Below are 20519 nucleotides of genomic sequence, written 5' to 3'. Positions count from 1 at the left end.
TCATATTTTCCAATTTCCAAAATCAATTTGATAATTTTTTGGTTTGAATTATGTTCCCTATTCAGTTTATACAGATAAATGTTTACTACGATACTGAGTATTTCATAAAAACAAACATCTGGATTCATACTTTAAATCTAGTAATTACGTAAAATCGGTTTCGAAATAAAAACTAGAATACCCCAAATCTGATAGGATCGAATAAAATATAAATAAAAAAAAATTCAATCAGGTGAATTAATTAAATAGGCGAACATATAAAGTTATTCGAAATATTTGTATCTTCATTATGTTTTCGCTGTTTCGTCATCATAAATTTGTTAGAGATACGTAGAAAGTACGAAATATTTATATAATCCCGTATCTACAAGGTAGAATGATTATTAAATTAGAGGGAATCTTTATTTATTTGATTTGTAGCCCCATAACTATCACAAATGTTATGATATGATAAAAGCATTTTTTTAAACGTGTACACTGTATCTGTATAGTGTCACTTTTCAACAGTGTTGCCGTATTCAACCATTTTTATGGGAAATGAAAGATTTTGAACTAAATCACTTCCGAAGTATTGAGAGCTTTTAGAATCAATCTTTTGTTTGTTTTTTTTTATAAAAAAAATCCGTTTCTTGGTTAGAAGTTTTTTGTTTAAATAGTTTATTGCGTTGGTGACCCGTTCTACTCCTTGTTTTGAAAAGTTATTGTCATTCAGTTGAGGTTAGATTGTTTAATAATTTTGGAAACGTTAATTTACTTTTGAAAGGTTATAAATAAAGAAAATTAATTAAATATAAGGTAATAAAAAAACAAAATACCATACAATTGAACCAGAATACGTGAAATATAAAAATAAAATAATAAGTGTATCGATTAAATACAGAAAGCAATTACGAGGTCAATAGAAAATCATAATTATTATTTATTTACAAAAGCAGGTTTTGCATTCAAAAAAAGCTCACAAATTATTATAAAATATGTGATTTATGTTTTTATATTATGAAATATATATTTAGAACAAATAATAACTAACTGGAAATGAATAAACTCTTCCTAGAGTGACGGTTTTTATCAACAATTGAACCACAATTTATTTTTCGTATGTAAGTACATTCTAACATAACCTTGTACATCTTCCATTTGTGCACCCTAAAAAAACATTTAGATATGCTTTCTTTAATGAATTTCAAGTACAAATCTTGTTTACACAATTGGGTTAATTCAAAATCTTAATTTAAATACACTATCGTTTCGCCTTTAGTGGGGATTAATGAGATTGGTATAAAAAGTATGTTGTATATTTGAAACGGTACCATTAGATCTATATTATTTATGAAAAGATGAAACTACTTGTGGTAAGTTGATTATATTTTTTGTTTTGTTTTCATTTCGATCTGTTTATTATATAATTTCACGAATATCAGACTATCTATAAAGATATATTATGTTTTGATACTATAAAAAGAAATCTAGTTAATAAAACACATGTTTTCAAAATTAAATTGTCCATTCGTTGATTTTTTACATATCATTTGATATCTGACAAGTTAGTTAAATAGTTAAAAACTAAATACTTTTGTAAACATCAATCTTAACCTTACTTAAATCGTACTGGTTTCCATGAAACTACATTTACGAGACAGAACTGAAAAGTTCGAAAAATATAAAGAAATTCATTAAATTTATATTCTCTTATTTTTGCTTTTCAATGTTTTCATTTAAACTTTTAAATTTGATAAACTACTTTTGGTGGTATACATCGCACACTACTTTCCTTTGTTGCCAAGCTTATCTCTACTCTTGAGAAAATTGGAAATAAATATTTTACACGACATTTTCCTGATAAACCTTTCGATATATTTATATAGTTAATAATTCATCAGTTAAAATTCTATTGGTTAAAAAATAACAGAATAAATACTTGTATAAATGGATTTAATATTGTAATTAAATAAAAAAGAACGTACTGATTAATCACTACTAGTTAGGCAACTCTCATAACTATAACGAATGGTAGTAGGGTGACTTATCGAACATAAAGAAGTATTCTGTGTTAAACACCTTTTTAACGCACAACGTTGTCAACTTTAACCGTTTGTATTGAATTGTTTTGGGAGGTTTGAAATATTTATTTGAATACATATTGTGATGAAATCAAAAATATCATATTCCTACTGATTTATCACTACTAGTTAGGCAACTTTCATAAACAACTATAAGCTAACGGTAGTCGAGTGTCTTCTCTATCGTAAAATAGTATTCTGTGTTAAACACCTTTTTACTTTTATGACGTGTAAATCGAGACGCACAACGTTGTCAACTTTAATCGTTTGTATTGAATTGTTTTGGGAGGTTTGAAATATTTATTTGAATACATATTGTGATGAAATCAAAAATATTATATTCCTACTGATTTATCACTACCAGTTAGGCAACTTTCATAAACAACTATAAGCTAACGGTAGTCGAGTGTCTTCTCTATCGTAACAGAGAATTCTGTGTTAAAAACTTTCATCTCGTGTAAATCGAGACGCACAACGTTGTCAAGTTTAATCTATCGTATTGAATTATCTTTGGAAGATTGAATTATTTATTTGGTTATTTTTTAAAGAATGTGAATACATTTTGATTCATTATTTAAAAGGGACTTTAGAAACGAATAAAAGTTTTGTATGTAACATATTATTGTAATAAATCAGTGCATTTTTAAGCGTTTGAAAGAATAGTAGGTTTTACAGAATCGGCATTGATTGATGTACGAAAATTGTTAAACATCGACAAGATGAGAATTTGAAATGATTTAATCATTTTTGAACTTTTACTAATTAAATATTCACTAATAAATGAAAAAGAACTTGCATATAAATTAGAAGAATTATGTATTTAGTAGAATAATATTAAATTTAGCAACGTTGTCGCCTAAAGCTACGCACAGGGGCGTTCCTAATAATTATAAGGTTTCTTCGAAATTTATTATCGACGTCACTTTTCCAACAATGACTTATTAAAAAGGTATAAAATAACAGGAAAGTTAGTTTATTATTTCCCTATTCGCTCGATCGTAAAACTTTTTAAAAATATTTATTATATATACTATAAACAACTAATTGAAATAAGAGATATTCGTTGTACATAACCTCAAAAGTACCGGATAATGATGTTTATGAAAATATGACGTCAAATATCTACACAGAATAATAAATGTTGTATATTATATCGTAGAATTATTTATATTTGCAGTTAATAAGCAGTTTAATAGTTGCGTCAACTGCTCGACCGGAGCCCCCTCGAGGTTACAATTACCCATCACCAAAATTCCAATCGGTTCAACATTCTTTTACATCTGGTCAAATTCAAACACCCGCTTACCAATTTCCGATTACTACTTTCGGTAACGGCGATCTAGGAAATGAAATTTTCTCCAACTTCGATTCCGGATCTTACGATGATTATTCTTCTGGACCTGCAGTGATCCAATCCGGCCCGGCTACCGTGCATAAGCATGTCTACGTCCATGTCGCACCGGAGGAACCCGAGGAAGTTCGTCCCCGGAATCCGGTTGTAGTTAGTGCTCCTCAAAAGCATTATAAGATCATCTTCATCAAGGCTCCTTCTCCGCCGAAACCAGCGCTACCAGTTATACCGGTCCAACCACAAAACGAAGAGAAAACCCTCGTTTACGTACTCGTTAAGAAACCCGAAGAGGCGCCGGAAATTAATATACCGGCCCCCGCACCCACCCAACCTTCTAAACCGGAAGTTTACTTCATTAAATACGGAACCAAAAAGGAGCAAACTGCTCAAGTCGAAGAAAATATTTCGAACGGGAATATTTTAGGCCAAGAAACTGGTATTCTTAATAACGGACAGTCGGAAATTTCTACTTCATTTGGATCTACTGGGGGTGCTTCTTTCGACCCCTCGATTGAACAATCTAGTAAAACAATTGGGGGTAATCATAATCAGTTGGCTGCATCAGTTGGATTGACAAACAGTGCTACCAGATATGGCCCTCCAGGACATAAATAAAACTATAAATTTGTATTGGATGCATACATATACCCTTGAGATGTGATATTATTTATATTTTTTTATATTAGTTTTTTGTATTAGTTTCAGTTACGGTGACAAATATACGATTTTTCAAAAAAAAATAGCGTTGCTTCTTTTAATATTTATAAAATTCCATCTAAGCCAGTACGGCTCTGTTTTATTCCTCGATGAAACATACCTAAAAATCTACCGAAAACTCATTGTTTATGTCGAAGGTACTCGTAGTTATTCCCACAACATTTTTTTCTATTAATTATCAAATTCACTTTCGATTTTTGTTACTTCATTTCGAGTATTGATAAATAAACATTGAGAAACAGAAATTAATCAAAAAATCCTCCAAAAATAATCGTTATACGACCTCTCTATTCGTTGAAATATTTCTCTTCGTTTAAATTCAAAAACACTTGTTAAAACAACCAAAACAGTTGTATTGAATTCTAATTTCTTGCTTCACGTCCTTGGTTGATAATTTGAAGAGTTTTTTTGTGCTACTTCTTAGGATTTGATAAAAACAGATGTAAAATATTAGATCGGAAAGTTATATAAACGTCTGTAAACTCGATCTCGTAAAATGACTCAGACATAATAGTCCAGTCAAGTTTGCTTGAAAAAGATGATTTTCTTCGAAGAATATTAAAATGCGGATGTCACAAAAATGATGGTCATAACTTTTGACAGAATTATTTATGTATGGTTTTACTTAAATGTATGGAAGATGTTGTAGGTATTAAAAAAATCTACACAACCACATCTTATATAATTAAAACTATGCAGATTCCATATAAAATGATGTATTTGACATTTTTACGATAAAACAAACTAGAATAAAATATTTTGTAAATATTACCTGGACTATAACTAAAAATAGGAACAGATTCCCTAAATGTTAACTACAGATAAATAATTCAGCATATAAAAGATACTCCACTTTTTTAAAACGAAAATTTATTGTAAAGTTGCATAATTATATTTCTACGGTATATGGAACCAGTGTTGCCACAATTTAAAAGCTGAATGTAAAAATTGAACTAGAAAATGTACTAGATTATATCAACTTCAAACAAATTTAATAAAATTATAGAAAGATGTATAAACACAAGTTTAAATTAAATTTGTTTTCCAAAAATGTTATAGACTGTGTCAATTATTATTTTAAGGATGAAAAATTTATATAAAGTTTACCGATAAAATTAGCAATGCAGTACAAAAATCTCACGATCTAAATATAAATCAATTACTGTTACAATCTAGTACAATTTCTAGTTTATTTTATTAAACGAAAATATAAAATATATATATATTTGCGAACGCAGGAAAAATGTATTAGAAAAAATGTACCAGCGTATAAAATACACTAAAATGTATTAAAATTGTACAATTGTACTAGCGCTGGCAACACTGTATGGAACCAAACGTTCGAACATTGATTTATTAGTCAGACGATCTTGTTAAACGAGATTTTTCACACAGTCTCGGAGCAAATAAATCGAATTGCGTGAAAATGAAAGTCGAAAGTTCTAGTTAAATTCATCTGAAAGCGTTTTGCAAAGAAGCTCATGAATTTTTAAAAAAATTTATTGCTGCATTGTTTTCCTGTAATTTTGTTACGTGGTTTTATTTCTCGAATAAAATAAGATTCGGTTTTAAGAAAGACATAAATTTCAAAATTGATAAAAGCAAAATATTGAAAAGTAGCCATCAATCAATCAACTATTCAACATTTTACGATAAGTAGGAATAGAAAGCTTTGGTTTTGTCATACAATATTTAAGTGGCTAATTACATTGAGACAAAGGTATTGCTGAATCTTGACAGTGGCGCGCGTATTTTTTTGTTATTTAATTTAACAAATTGTCTTAAATTGAACAAAAATATATTTAAAAACATTTTTATTTAAATAATTGGCATATAAATAGGTATCAAAAAGTAAAATAAAAGTATTCATACACAGAGGTAGATTTAAAATTTAAACGAATTTAAAATAAAATGGCTACTGTTCCATTATAGTGTACGTAAAAAAACCAAAACATACAATTTTACTTATTTTTTGAGACTATGCTTTATTGAAACAAATCCAAAGTCAAGAAGATTTATTAAAAAAAATTATTTATATCTACTGCAAATTGAAAAAAAAATACTCAATACATCTACAAAAATCGTTATTTTTAGGAATCTGCATTTTCTTTATTTTTATTTACAAGATACACAATATTTCCGTCACATGTATTCTTAGACATAATCAATGTAAACAATGAACATTAAGCTGTCTTCTTCTTATTCTATCTAATGATGTACTAAATCCGTAGACTATCCATCCAGTAAGTTGACTAAACTGATAATATTTAATGTTACGTACTAAATATATTATAAATAAGATATTACTTACCATAAAATAAAAAAAAAACAGATTAGAGACTTTAACAAAAACTGATTTTTAAGAATATATATGAATTAAACTAATAAACTATTGTGTCAAGATTTAAGAAATGACAGCAATCAAAAGTAAAGAAGCGCGTTCGTTTATTCAAATTGTGCACTCCGCAGCGAACGATATTACGATTATAATATGCAAATGTGCTAAAACAATCATGAACTGTTGTACTTGTACTATTTTCTGTTAAAGATGATTAAAAAAGCGTTTTTCAAATTACGAAAAATTGTTGTATTGACCTTCATTCAATCAGCTATATATTTGCTCAAACGAACGCAAATAAAATGAAACTTCTTGAATATAAATTGATTAACGTTGTTTATCGCTATCTCTTTCTAGTTTTATAAAGTATCCAAAAGAACGTATGTCATTATTTAAGAGACATAAGTTTCAGTATGGTATGTATTTGGTTCTACTATTAATAGAAAAGGATAGAATGTATAAAGTATGTGTATAATCATGTTTATTATTAAAACGATGGGAAAAAATCAATTTGATCCGATTGTGTTTGTATTTTTCTGCTAATTATATTGATTTTTTGATGAATGCATTTCCAAAATAACTAGAACGTGGAATTAACCTCATTTCGTAACAAATTAGATCATCATTCACGCATCTCTACTAATTTGATATGTCAATAATTGAAATTTGTCACCTAGGACACAAAATTGATTCGGAACCACACTAGTAGTACAAACCCAAAAGGTTATGACCCTAATTTCACTTATCTAAATGTTAAATAAAACTCACGTGCGAAGATACATTATTGGAGGGGTGATTACGTCGCTCATTTATCATATAAAAGAAATGTGTCGCAGCATCTTCATTTACCAAAAGCTTTCCAATTGTTGTGTATTTAAAAATGAATTTATTTTTAGCGGTGAGTTTTTTATTCTAACTAAGTTTTTCAACAAAAATATCATTTTTATGTCTCACTAGTTTCAAACACCTGTTTTGGTGTTTTTTTTTTTTTTAACTATATATCTATTCATTTGGTTTTTAGGAATCCTTGTATCTTGGTATAACAAAAAAAAACCATAAAAAAATCTAAAACCAAAATTTGTTGCATCTGTATATTTATAACACCAATTTAAATTCTTTTATTTAATTATTTTTTATTAAAATATTTATGGTTTCTGTAAATATTCAAAATTCGTGTTCGTTTTGGCTATAATTGATTTTCTAATTTCCTTACAACAACATTAATCGCGATGAAATATGTTTTATAAATTCCCTGTAATTATCTTCGCCATTTTATTTGACTAGCGTAGTAAAATCGACCTAACGTCCTCCTCATACGATGTAACTACAAAGACTGATACTTTGACCGGGGAAAAGTCAAAACATCTAACTTCAAAACGATCTTGCACGACTACGCACGATTCTACATTGGCTGCTTTTAATAAAATAATCGAATAGAACTGTTATCGTTCGAAAAGGGTTTTCGACTCTATTACAAGATTACATTCTATTAAATATTTCACTACTTTACTTGCAAAATAAGAGAAATAGCAATCACTTTATGTATAGTGCAAGTTTAACTTCATATTTTCCTACGATTTGCATAATTATTATTTTTACGCATATATTCTAAAAAATGAAAGCAATAATATAAAGTAAACGTTAAACATAACCTCACTTATACTAGCGAGTAAATTTTTAAAATCGCCGAGTCTGAAGGCAATTTAGAAATATTCGTAGAAAAAATAACATCACAACTCGATAGAAAATAACTTATTCGTTACAATTGTAAACATCGAGGACATCCTTTATATATCAAGTCATTATTTTACAATAAGAGTCGCTTAAAATGACGCGTAATGTACAGTAATGATGACAAGTGACAGTACAAGCATCTTATTTAAGTTATTTTTTAATACAAATACTGAATAAATATATATATATATATGGAGAAATGAAATTGTCAACCATTAGATTGTTGAAGCGATTCCAATCGTATATGCAACTCACTTTACATAACAAAAAAAATACCTACTAGCATTAATATTAAGACGATGCTAGAATACAATAAATCTGAACATATTATTATGCCAATAGTACCAAAAAATCAACCTGCACATATGTCTCATAAAATTAAGTGAGGTGATTTTATGCAAAGAGTAAAATTTGGCGCGATAGATTTATTATCGACTGACTGTTGCAATGAAATACATATAACGAGATATAATTGCGTAAATAAAATATAGTCATTAATATTCAGTCGAAGAGAAAACCATCATCGTGTTTACTTTATTGTAGGTGTGTCTTCGAATGACAATATTTTTCAAAATATGCTGGTATTTAATAATTTCATAACAATAACAAACATTTTCTAATACGTGATTAGATAATGTTCATTTGGTGAAGAACGAAATCTTTATACAACAATGAAATATGCTAATTATATTTTTCTTCTACGCTACATTGAAAGTAGGTCAAGGATATTGACATTGGATATACTAATTGCAGACATTTTAAATTTCTCACTATTGTTTTGTATTGGTATTTATCAAATATAGTAGATTTTTTCGGTTTTTCGTTTCCATTTTTCGGGAAGCAGTCAAAAAATAAAAAATAGTGTCAAAGACTGAACTAAACTTTGATCTTGACAGCTCTTATAATTAATGTAGGCAACACAAAATACTTATAAATGTAAATTATATATAGGCAACACAAAATACTTATAAGTGTAAAGTACTGCATATTAAAGAAAGAGCAATTTAACATTTTGACTATATTCTATCAAATATTTTTTATAGCAATCAAAAAATAAAAAATAGTGTCAAATAATGAGCTAAACTTTAATCTTGACAGTTCTTATTATTAACGAGCATAGGCAACACAAAATACTTATAAGTGTAAAGTACTGCATATTAAAAAGTATTTTTATTGGTACTTATTACCTTTTCAATATTTTAGGTTACCGCTACTCTTGTCACTCTAGCAGTAGCAAAACCTCAATACAATTATCCGGCACCATCGCCGTTACCTAGCGGTAATTATGGAACACCAGGAATTGGTGGCGGCAGCACTGGTGGAATTATTGGAGGCAGCGGTATCGGCGGAATAATTGGAGGGGGAAATATAGGAGGAGGAATTGGTGGAAGTGGTATCGGAGGAGGAATTGGTGGAAGTGGTATCGGAGGAGGAATTGGTGGAGGCAGTATCGGAGGAGGAGGAATTGGTGGAAGTGGTATCGGAGGAGGAATTGGTGGAAGTGGTATCGGAGGTGGAATTGGTGGAGGCGGTATCGGAGGAGGAGGTATTGGTGGAAGTGGTATCGGAGATGGAATTGGTGGAGGCGGTATCGGAGGTGGAATTGGTGGAGGTGGTATCGGAACAGGTGGAACTTTGGTTCAAAAGCATATTTACGTTCACGTAGCGCCTCCGGAACCGGAAGACTTCAAAGTAAGGAATCCTTTAACGGTTGGGCAAGCAACCAAACATTACAAAATCATCTTCATTAAAGCGCCTTCCGCCCCAGCACCGACGGCTCAACAAATCGCTTTAGCAGCACAAAATCAAGAGAAAACTTTAATTTATGTTTTGGTTAAAAGACCTGATGAAGCGGCCGATATCAGTGTACCGACAGTAGCACCAACGGCACCGTCGAAACCAGAAGTTTACTTCATAAGATACAAATCCAAGACTGAAGCCGTAGGTGGTGGAGCTGCGGGAAGTGGGGGAGGAAGTATTGGTGGAATTGGAGGGGCAGGTATAGGAGGCGGAAGTATTGGAGGAATTGGAGGAGCAGGTATAGGAGGCGGAAGTATTGGAGGAATTGGAGGAGGAAGCATCGGTGGTGTCAGTGGAGGAAGTATCGGTGGAGGTGTTATTTCTGAAAGTATTTCCAGTGGTAGCAGTAGTATATCAACCGGAGGAACAATTGGAAATAGACCAGCCACCAATTATGGTCCTCCAGGACAAAGCGGACCTTATTAAAACTGGATCCGGAATGAAATTGATGTCAATGTTTGAATTACTATATTTTTTTACGTGTTGAATTTCCTAAGCTGTTATTTATTTTATTTTCAAAATATTACCTTAGTAGATTACGATATTTTTATAAAATACGGTGACAAATTAGCTTTAAATAGAAATATAGATATTTTTTTATTCAATTCGCATTTTTATTGTTAACCTTTATTTTTTACATTACATCATATTTAAAAATGAAATTGATTATTTTTATCCCAGTTCAAAGTCTAATTTCACTGGACTATAATAACTTTCTATGAATCTATCCTTATCTAAAATTCCATTAGTGAGCACGTTACAATATGTTGGTAGGCAACACATTTTACACGTACCTGAAATGTTGGTAGTATATTCATTACACAGTTACTGACGATATAAAAGTAAAAACAAATTTTTTATGACGTCTCTTTATTGTACAACAATAGTGAAATGAAAAAAGCAGGATAAAAATATAGAAATTTGACTCAATAGGTTTTAAAAATTGAAAATATTATTAATTAAAACGAGATATAATACATTTTTTTAATCTTGAATATCTAACAAAAGGAATAAAGGAATCAAAACATATGGATTTTATTCTAAATTTTCCTTAAATCAAACTATTAAAAAAACTCTCATAATAACCGGTAGTTTACATATTACTTACCTCACCTTTGGTAGCTTTTACGGTAAACCAAACCCCCGGTCCCGCTTATGATGTATAGATGGTTGTCTACTTAATACCTATCGGGATACGTGTAAGACAATGTTATGTTCCGTGATACAGAAGTTGATCGATATAAAACCGTTGATTGAATTTTTAGTTCTGGTTTTTCTTTTACGAAATGTTAAACATACCTATTATTATATCGTTTATAATAATTCATTGACTGTATTTAATTTAAGTAAAAAATAACCGAACAATAAAGTTATTTTTGATTCATTTTCATTCTATAATTTTACTTAATATTATAGAGAAACAATGGCGGATGATATTCGATTGGGAGGATTTTTGGTCGAGATAGTGATGATATGCGTTTGAACGATAATTAGTTTTTCTTCTGTGCATTGTTTATGTAGTAATAAAAAAAAACAATTTCTGAATAATTTGAAGTATGTATAATTAATATTTCTCAAAATTTATTTATTAATATTGGCATAATACGTACAATATTGAATATGATTATGTACAAATTATAGGTTAATGTAAAATCTATATAACATTTATTATTTCAATTTACAATGTTATTAAATAGTGAGGAAAAGGTGATTGTAATATAAAATGTGTATAAATAAGAGTATAAGGTGAGATAATTATACAAAGTGTGCTATAAACTCGTAACAGGATTATTAGGAATGTGCAAATCTTAGTTATTATACACTCATATAAATCATTTTAACTTTGATCATCATTTCGACATAATGTGGCAGTAAAATATGAGTATTTCCTCAAGACAAATTTAAAGTTCAAACATTCTTTAACAAGGTTGCGAATTTTGGAATACTCATTTCCATTTTCCTTTGGTGTCAACCAACTTAAACCTGCTTTTTGTATCGCGTCCTTGCTATCAGGATGTTCTATTTATAAGAGAGGGGAGAATATATCAACTTTTAAAACGAAACTTCTAAAAAACAATATTACATACTGCCTCCAACATGAAGGTATTACTGGTAAGTCTTTTTGATTCAATATAATTTTACTTTGAAGACATTTTAATGATTTTGAAAATATTTATCACAATTAAATAGCATGAGTTGGAAAAAAATAATGTAATTTATCAAAAATGATGAAAATTTACAAAAAAAAAGGAAAAAATGTTGAGACAAAAATCATTTTATTCTTGTTTGTTTTAACAAAAAATTTTAATCAATTATTTTGTTTATTTTTAAATTTTTCGAAAAAATATGAAACAGAACAAAACTTTTATTCACATTGTCTAGATTTAGAATCGCCAAAATTCCATTTGATTTAAAAAAAAATGATTTAGACATTTCATTTCGATAAAATTTACCAACTCCATTTATAAAAATTCATTTTTTCAAAATGGAAAAGTTAGTAGACATTTATTATTTTTTGTAACACCTTGTATACGGAAAAATTATATTTATTGTCTCGGTGGTCAAACCAAGAGGTTATTTAACATTAACTGAACTTTCTTGGTGGTAATTTATTGGTATATGCAGGGAATTAAGGATAATTATAAAGTACTGGAAAATTTCCTGTGTTGGACCCTTTTGTTATACAAATGTGGACTGTCTAACACTGTCCATCAGTATTCCATTGTTTAAAGGACATTGCTGACTTTCAGACCTTACTTTTTCTATTTTTATAAACAAAACATTACCACCTATACAGACTGACCTAAGTATTCTTTGCTCATAACCTCACAAAACTGAGAAATTAAAAAGTTTGAGTTTAATTTAAATCTACAGTTAATTTTCTACATGAACTTCAAGTACCCTTTCAGTGTCTTATAACTAGTTATTTAATTTGTTAGTTCAATGGTAATTTTTAATTTTGGGTGCATAAACCAAGGTTTAGATTGGTTCATACTGATGCAATTTTAATAAGTAAACATTTTCTATTTAAATCCTGCACCCAACTATCGAATACCTTGAACTTTATTAATATAGATGGAACAAACCGTTATTAAATATGTATTAGATTCTGATAATCCAGATAATAAATTGTAACTTCTATCATGAAATACGTTAGGATCGTTAAATTTATACTTTATGTGTTTATATTAAATCTTCTTAGTATATGCGTGGTCTGAAAATTGGAATTGGCTAGTTTACCTTAACATTTACATTTTCAGTTCATATTTTATGAATTATTAATAATAAAATGAATAAGTTTTAACTAATGCTACGGGATATTTCGGAAATTTTGGAAATTTTATGTTTGCCGTTTCTAACCCTATAAATTTTCTGGTTCGAATATCGTTTATTTTTTCTTATCAATAAATTGACTATAGAATTTCGTTGTGATTATTCTTTACATACAAAATGTCACATCTTTTGTGCAAAATCGAATAGGGCATTCCAATATGCTGTCAAAATGAAAACAATATGGCTTCTGGGAGTTCTGTCAGTTTAATTACTTATTTCGGCTTTTTAGTCACTTATCTTTAAACCGCCCTCGTATCAGCACAAACTTTCCACAGTTTTTCTCATCAAATGAAAATATTGTAATTTTCAGTTGACATTAATGCACTATGGGTAATTAAATTTACTGTACTTAAATTATTCTTATATACGTAAATCCAATGTTTGGGGCCAGTCTATTCAAAAGCAGTTCATATTTGATTAAATATTTGGCTTGCATTGACGGTAATTCTATTATATAATAGCAATGTTATTCTCTTGGAATTCCAGATGAAAACATTTATTATAGATGAACAATGTGATAAAAACATTTACCAAGATATTAATTCATACATTCACTCAATAGAATAGCGATGCGGGTTAAACAAAAACGTGAAATAAATATATAACAAATAATTGGAAGCTGAAACTATAATTCTTTTCCTCACTTTACTTCGTTATTTGTATGCGAATCCGCTATGTCAGACGATCGACAAAAAATTTTCGTAAGAAAACGATTCAAACTAAAAAAAGTTACTAATGCAATCCAAACAATGTTAACCAAAGATGTGTATGCCTCCCAGTCTCCATATTGGTATCATAAACGTCAAAGTCTTGGAATGCCATATATCACGAACACTATTCATCAAGTTTACATAACAAATAAGGTGTAGATCTTGAACAATATAGTTCAACACCGACATTGCACTTACGTAGACTAACGAACGTAATTATACGTTGTTATGTAATTCAATTCCGAGCTAACTATTCGAACAGTATTATTAAGTTCCGATTCCGAACGCAAATGACAAACGCAATTGTTGTTTTGTTTGAAGTATTGTGAATTTGACGTGATAAATAATATTATCTCACGATGTTTTTTATTAATAATTTATCTTTTGTGTAGTTTGGAAAATTATATAGAAATAAGGTGTTGAAATGAAATGAAAGGTGTGTATGTACCGTTTTAAAACTAATGTGTGGTAGTTTGAATGTGCCAGTTTACCTTAAGATTTATATATATTTTACATAATTCTTTGCAAAGCATATGCGTTAATTAATTGACAGTGATTCATTCTCGACGAGGAAATATATGTTAACGTTATTATTAAACGAGTGTTGTACTGGTTTAAATGAAATAATCTTATTATTAATTCTATTTGGTTAGTTTTATTCAATTTTAAGATCGAGCTTGAACTTTATTTAAAAATTGGTTTAAATGAAGAAAAGAACTTTAACCTTGGACTCATCCTAATCCGAATTGAAAATCTCAATTTGTTAAATTGTCTCAAAATAAAAAAATGTCGTAAATTACCGATCTGGACGACCTTTGGTTCTTTAAATATGTGAAGGTCTCCCAAGAGAGATATACTAATTGATAAAAATTAAGTATCATCAGTGTTATATAAACTGGTTTCATCTAATTATTATTAGATGTAAAAAAATAAACAGGTAAGTTGTTTTCTATTTGAAATTTGTCATTGTGAAATGTCAAAAAGTATCATGGAATCTTTAGAGAAGATACATATGTAAATTGGCAACGTGAGGAGTGGACTATTGAACATACAGGATGTCTTCTTAAATGAGTACAAGTTTATAACAAAATATGGGTCTACTTGGATAGAAGATAATAAATATCAAGAATCAAGTGAAAGTTATCATTAATTTATAGTAAATTTTATTTAAATGAGGTGGATATTTATCGGAATGTAAAAGGTATTGAGTAAACTTCTAATTTTAGTAAATCTTATTTAAAATAAAAACTGGATCGCAACAAGGATCCTTGGATATCGTTGATGTTAATCTAAAACAAAATTTATGTGTTTCGGTAACTAGTTACCGTCTTCATACAATACAAACTGTGTTTGAAGATGATAAACAACTACTGGATGCTATTTATAAGATTTTAGAAATTTATTGTGGTGCTAAAGTTCTATACGAATGGATCACGGAACCGGCCTGGGAGTACCACAACTGGGGGAAGAGCAGACGATTTATATTAATTACCTAAAAGTGATTATAGAAATGTCCGCAATTGACAAAAATAATTGAAGGTGATTTTTTTAATTATCTTACTGCATAACGGAAATTTGGAATACAGTAATTGTAAGCAAGTTTTTGAAGTTTTTATATCAATTTCTTGAACTAGTTAATGCCTTAGAGTATTGCCTGACGATTGTAAACTGACAATTGAAATTTTGTATTTCTTTTCAGATTTTAGCTATAACAGTCGCTACAAGAGCTGAATGCCTTTCTTCTAACGTGCCTCGTCGAAATACCTATCGAAACGAGAAGTCGATTCCATTTGAAACGTCAAATATTAATGATGGAATTATTCCAACCACCACTACACCCACAGAACTAAATAGCGCGTTCGTTTCGTCGACTCCCTCACCTCTCGGATTCCGAAGCGAATATGTATCAACTCTAAATCAAAATAGTGAATACGGCGACTCTAATCCTGCACTAAATCTTCAAAATCCGAATTTCAATACCTTTCTAGTGCCCCAATTCGTCTCCGGTAATCCTCAATTAATAAACATCGACACGAACTCGAATAGCTTCGCGCAACAAATCCCTCAGAGGTTAGGAGACTACAATTCAGTAACGATAGAAAGTACCACCAGCGGCGGTTCTCTAAATGACGCATTCGGGATATCGGAAGATGTTATCGAAACACAAAAACCGGAAAAGAGTATTTATTTTTTCGTCGCCCCCAGGGAATTGGAACCTATTCGACCTAGAATACAATTTCAAAAAAACAAAAAAAAAGTGAACGTAGTATTCATAAAAGCTCCATCCGCCCCGTCTTTGGGCACGATCGAAGTTACCGCGCCGGCGCAAGAGTCGCCGGAAAAGACCATCGTATACGTTTTAGTGAAAAAACCGGAAGAACAACAAAAAATTATTGTCAAACCCGCCCCGGTAGTTAAACCTAGTAAACCGGAAGTTGTTTTCATAAAATATAAAGACGAAGAAGAAGCCCAACAACATATAAATAAGGTGCAAGCTCAACACGACGCTTATATAAAAAATCAAGAAGTTGGGCAAGAAATATTGAACGCGAGACCTAGTGGAGAATATATTCCGAATTTACAAGCAAATGATTTCGGTACCACCACCGAATCAACTTACCAAACCGAGGAGAACGAAGTCAATCAACAATATTTTTCAAATTATAGATTCGACAACGTCCCGTTGGAATATACCACTACCACAATAGCCCCACCACCAGTTCAATTCCAAACGGCACAACAACAATTGATACCAAATTATAATTCGGAAGTTTCCGTACAACAAACCGATTCACCACTAGATGACGTCACTCAAAGAAAATCTTTCAATTACGCGCCGTTGTCTTACACAACTTCGACGCCACAAGTTTCGGTCAACGAATTTACCAATAATGAAAACGTAAATAACGTTATCGCGATTGGTAATAAGCAGTCATCGGTAACAACTTCATCACCATTCAAAAGATCGTGGGTTCCTTCGAATAAATCACCTAGAATAGGAAGACCCAATATATCGAATTTCCATTTGTTTTTCAATAAAATGTGAATTATTTAACATATTAATATACTTTGGATAGATTTTGTGTTTCGTTATATAAATAAATTTATTTTAATAATAATATATTTGTTTTAATTTATGCCAACAACATAAATATATGAGTACGTCCCTGTCTTTTATACACAGAACTTCTTGCGTAACGCAACGTAGTTGCCTTTTACCTATCGCTTCGTCAGCAACGTAATACTTGTGGGTGATTCAAATAGAATATATTTTTACTGCACGGGTAACGTATATATTTTATTTAACTAGAAAATTATGTATAAACGTCTTAATATCGCTTCTAAACTACTATTTTGTCGTATAAATCATAACAATATTCGGTATTATTTTGTATTAGAATCTATTTTCTTCTTTTTTATTGATGCTATTGTGTTAAATCTTCGTTTTTTAATAATTTCGATATCTAGATGCATTAGGTTGAGATGATCTAGTTATTATTAGAAACTAGTTTATAAATAACAGTTACTTGTAATATATAATCTTGTTCGAGGAGGTTAATCACAACACTTTAATAACGCTTATATAAATCAATTATAATAAACATACGGTTTTTAATAATTATTAGTATAAATTGTAACACATCATCATTAATCCACGGTTAGTAACTGACTACTGAGTGTTTTGCTTTCATCGTTCCCCTCTTAGTATCCTTGTCTGGTAGTGTCTACTCGGCCGTATACCGTATCACTAGATAATCTATTTTTTTAAAGCTTATATACGAAATGAATTTAATGAATAGTTATTTTTAAAATTTATTTACATATATATTTCGTTTTCGAGGCTATTTATTGACGGTGACCAAAAAATAGGTTACATATTGTGTTATTTATTGAAATATATTCAAATTCTATTACTTTGTAATGGAAATTGGTTTTTTTTTTGTCTATATATTTTATCGATGAAGTCAGAATTTCAATTAAATCAATATTGGCTCGAATTTTTTTGCAAATTAAAATTTCTTGAATTATTATATAGGATGAATAATTCTAAGGTTATGTTTGCAGACCCATATTATTAGAATTTAGTTCTATGTGAGGTTATGTATACGAAAATTAATAATGCAACGTATTTTACACACATAAAAAGTTTTTTCTTAGTATATTTACCGATGCATAAGTTTTACTTTGAAGTAAATATTGGAAAAATTTGTTATAATTATTATTTATTTTCAGATTTTAGCTATATTAGCTACCACAAGAGCCGCATTCATCCCTTCTAATCTACCTTTGGGATTCCAATATCAAAACGTAAAACCAAATCCATTCGGATCATCACAAGCTCCATTCAATGGAGGCTTTTTCTCAACTTCCACTCCTGCACCAATAGAACTGAACAGTGCGTTTGCTTCATCGACTCCATCACCACTAGATAGTGCGTTCGTTTCATCGACTTCCTCGCCGCTAGATAGTGCGTTCGTTTCATCGACTCCTTCGCCAGTAGATAGTGCGTTCGTTTCATCGACTCCTTCGCCACTAGATACTGCGTTCGTTTCGTCGAGTTCTTCACCGCTCGGATTCAACAACGAATTTCTATCAAGTGGAATAGATGGAAACGCGTTTGAATCTATCATTTCATCTACCCCTAAACCCACAATTTTTTCATCAACTTTAAACGGCCTAAACGGTGAATTCGTTAGTTCTACGCCAGCACCTGCTATCTTAAATCAAAATTTCAATTCTTTCTTTTTGCCAAACACTAGTAACGGATTTTTATCTGGTAACGGTTTCGAATCTATCATTTCTTCCACACCTAATCCCAGTATTTTGTCTTCAACTTTCAATTTAGACGGTCTTAACAGCGAATTCGTCAGTTCTACTCAATCACCTCTTCCCTTAAACCAATATTTGAATCAGTTCGATAGATCGAGCATCGGCGTACCCCAATTTCTCGCACAGCAAAATTTCGATACCGTATCAATCGATAATATCGACAGCGGTTTGCCGCAAGGCTTTTTCGACACCCAAAGTCAAAGACCGGAGGTGGAGAAAAACGTTTACTTCTTCGCCGCCCCCGAAGAACCAGAACCCGTTAAACCTAGAGTTTATTTCGAAGACGATAAAAAGAACGTTAATCTGATCTTCATTAAAGCTCCAGCCGCTCCATCTTTAGGAACAATCGAGATAACTCCACCAAAAAAGGAATCTCCCGAAAAAACGGTTGTCTACGTATTGGTGAAGAAACCGGAAGACCACCAGAATATAGTGGTGAAATCACCTCCTGCGGTCACACCCAACAAACCGGAAGTAGTTTTCATTAAATATAAAAACGATCAAGAAGCACAACACGCCATCACTAGAGTACAAGCACAGCAAAAAGCAAATTTGCAAAATCTGCAATTCGGTAGGGAATATATTACAAACGGAGCTCTTTTGGGGCAATCCGTTATCCCTGGTTTTAGTACCACCACCGAGTCAACTTTCTCGACTTTGGGTAATGTCGTCACTCAAGGTCCTCGGGTTCAATCTTTACCAGATATCGGTGTGAATTATGGTCAAGGTCTCATTCAATCCCAATCCCTATTTAAGCCGGAATATATATCAAACGGAGGAATTTTGCAGCAGCAATCCATTATCCCGGGTTTCAGTACCACTACTGAGTCGACGTTAGGGAATGAAGTCACTCAAGGCCTTCGGGGACAACTACCTCTACAATCTTTAGCGAATCTCCGTTTGAATTACGACCAAATTCAATCCGTGCCCAAATCTGATTATATATCAAACGGAGCAGTTTTGCAACAATCTGTCATCCCAGGTTTCAGTACCACTACTGAGTCTGCGTTGGGAAATGACGTTACTCGAGGTACTTTCCAATCTCTATCGAATCTAAGTCAACAATCTGTTGTTTCTAGCTTCGGTACTAGCACCGAATCTCCAATAGAAAGTGCAGTTAGTCAAAGTACCGTTAAATCTTTCACTGATTTGGGTTTAAATTACGGAATTAACAGCGCGCCTTTGGTGTATAGTACTCCAAGACCACAAGTTGAAATTAACGCTATTTCTAATAACGCTATAGATAATTTTGTATCAATCGGAGGTAGGCAATCACATTCCGATCTAATCGAACAATCAACTATAGCACCAGTGGTACAATCGTCATCTATTTCACCTTGTGGATCTTCAACTCAATCACCGATCAGTTTTTCAACCACTTTGAGTCCAAGTATTACAAGTTTGAACCCTTTTTATAAAAAAAAGTAAAATATTTATAAGTTTTCTAAAATAAAATTTGAATTTTATAACCATATTTTAAATTTATTATGTAAATTATAAAAAATAAAATCCGTTTTATAGTAATAGTCTTCTTTTTTAACCTAAAATCAATTTTTTTCTACTTTTATTAGTTTCGCTTGTATGTATGTAACTGATTTTTTAATGGCAACGTTGTTCCTAAAAATTTAAGACAAGTAAGAATCAAA

At 30.7% G+C, this 20519-nt stretch overlaps 3 protein-coding genes across 3 annotated transcripts; all 3 read left to right on the top strand.

Annotated features, from left to right (window-relative positions):
• The first annotated feature begins 1219 nt into the window (after positions 1–1219).
• Positions 1220–4026, top strand: LOC130449871 (uncharacterized). Its single transcript, XM_056787916.1, has 2 exons — positions 1220–1352; positions 3238–4026. The coding sequence occupies exons 1-2, from the start codon at positions 1338–1340 to the stop codon at positions 4024–4026; spliced, it is 804 nt and encodes a 267-aa protein (XP_056643894.1). The 5' UTR covers positions 1220–1337.
• A 3320-nt stretch (positions 4027–7346) lies between these two features.
• LOC130449870 (uncharacterized) lies at positions 7347–10577 on the top strand. The gene is made up of 2 exons (XM_056787915.1): positions 7347–7364; positions 9404–10577. Exons 1-2 carry the CDS (start codon positions 7347–7349, stop codon positions 10424–10426), a joined length of 1041 nt encoding a protein of 346 aa, XP_056643893.1. The 3' UTR covers positions 10427–10577.
• Positions 10578–11982: 1405 nt separating this feature from the next.
• LOC130449926 (uncharacterized) lies at positions 11983–20397 on the top strand. Its single transcript, XM_056788018.1, has 2 exons — positions 11983–12112; positions 18277–20397. The coding sequence occupies exons 1-2, from the start codon at positions 12098–12100 to the stop codon at positions 20299–20301; spliced, it is 2040 nt and encodes a 679-aa protein (XP_056643996.1). The 5' UTR covers positions 11983–12097; the 3' UTR covers positions 20302–20397.
• Positions 20398–20519: the final 122 nt, after the last annotated feature.

This window comes from Diorhabda sublineata, chromosome 10, assembly GCF_026230105.1.
Source record: "Diorhabda sublineata isolate icDioSubl1.1 chromosome 10, icDioSubl1.1, whole genome shotgun sequence".
NCBI classification, from domain to species: Eukaryota; Metazoa; Arthropoda; class Insecta; order Coleoptera; family Chrysomelidae; genus Diorhabda; species Diorhabda sublineata.
The sequence above is the reverse complement of the archived record's forward strand: the minus strand, read 5'-3'. Positions and strand labels throughout refer to the sequence as shown.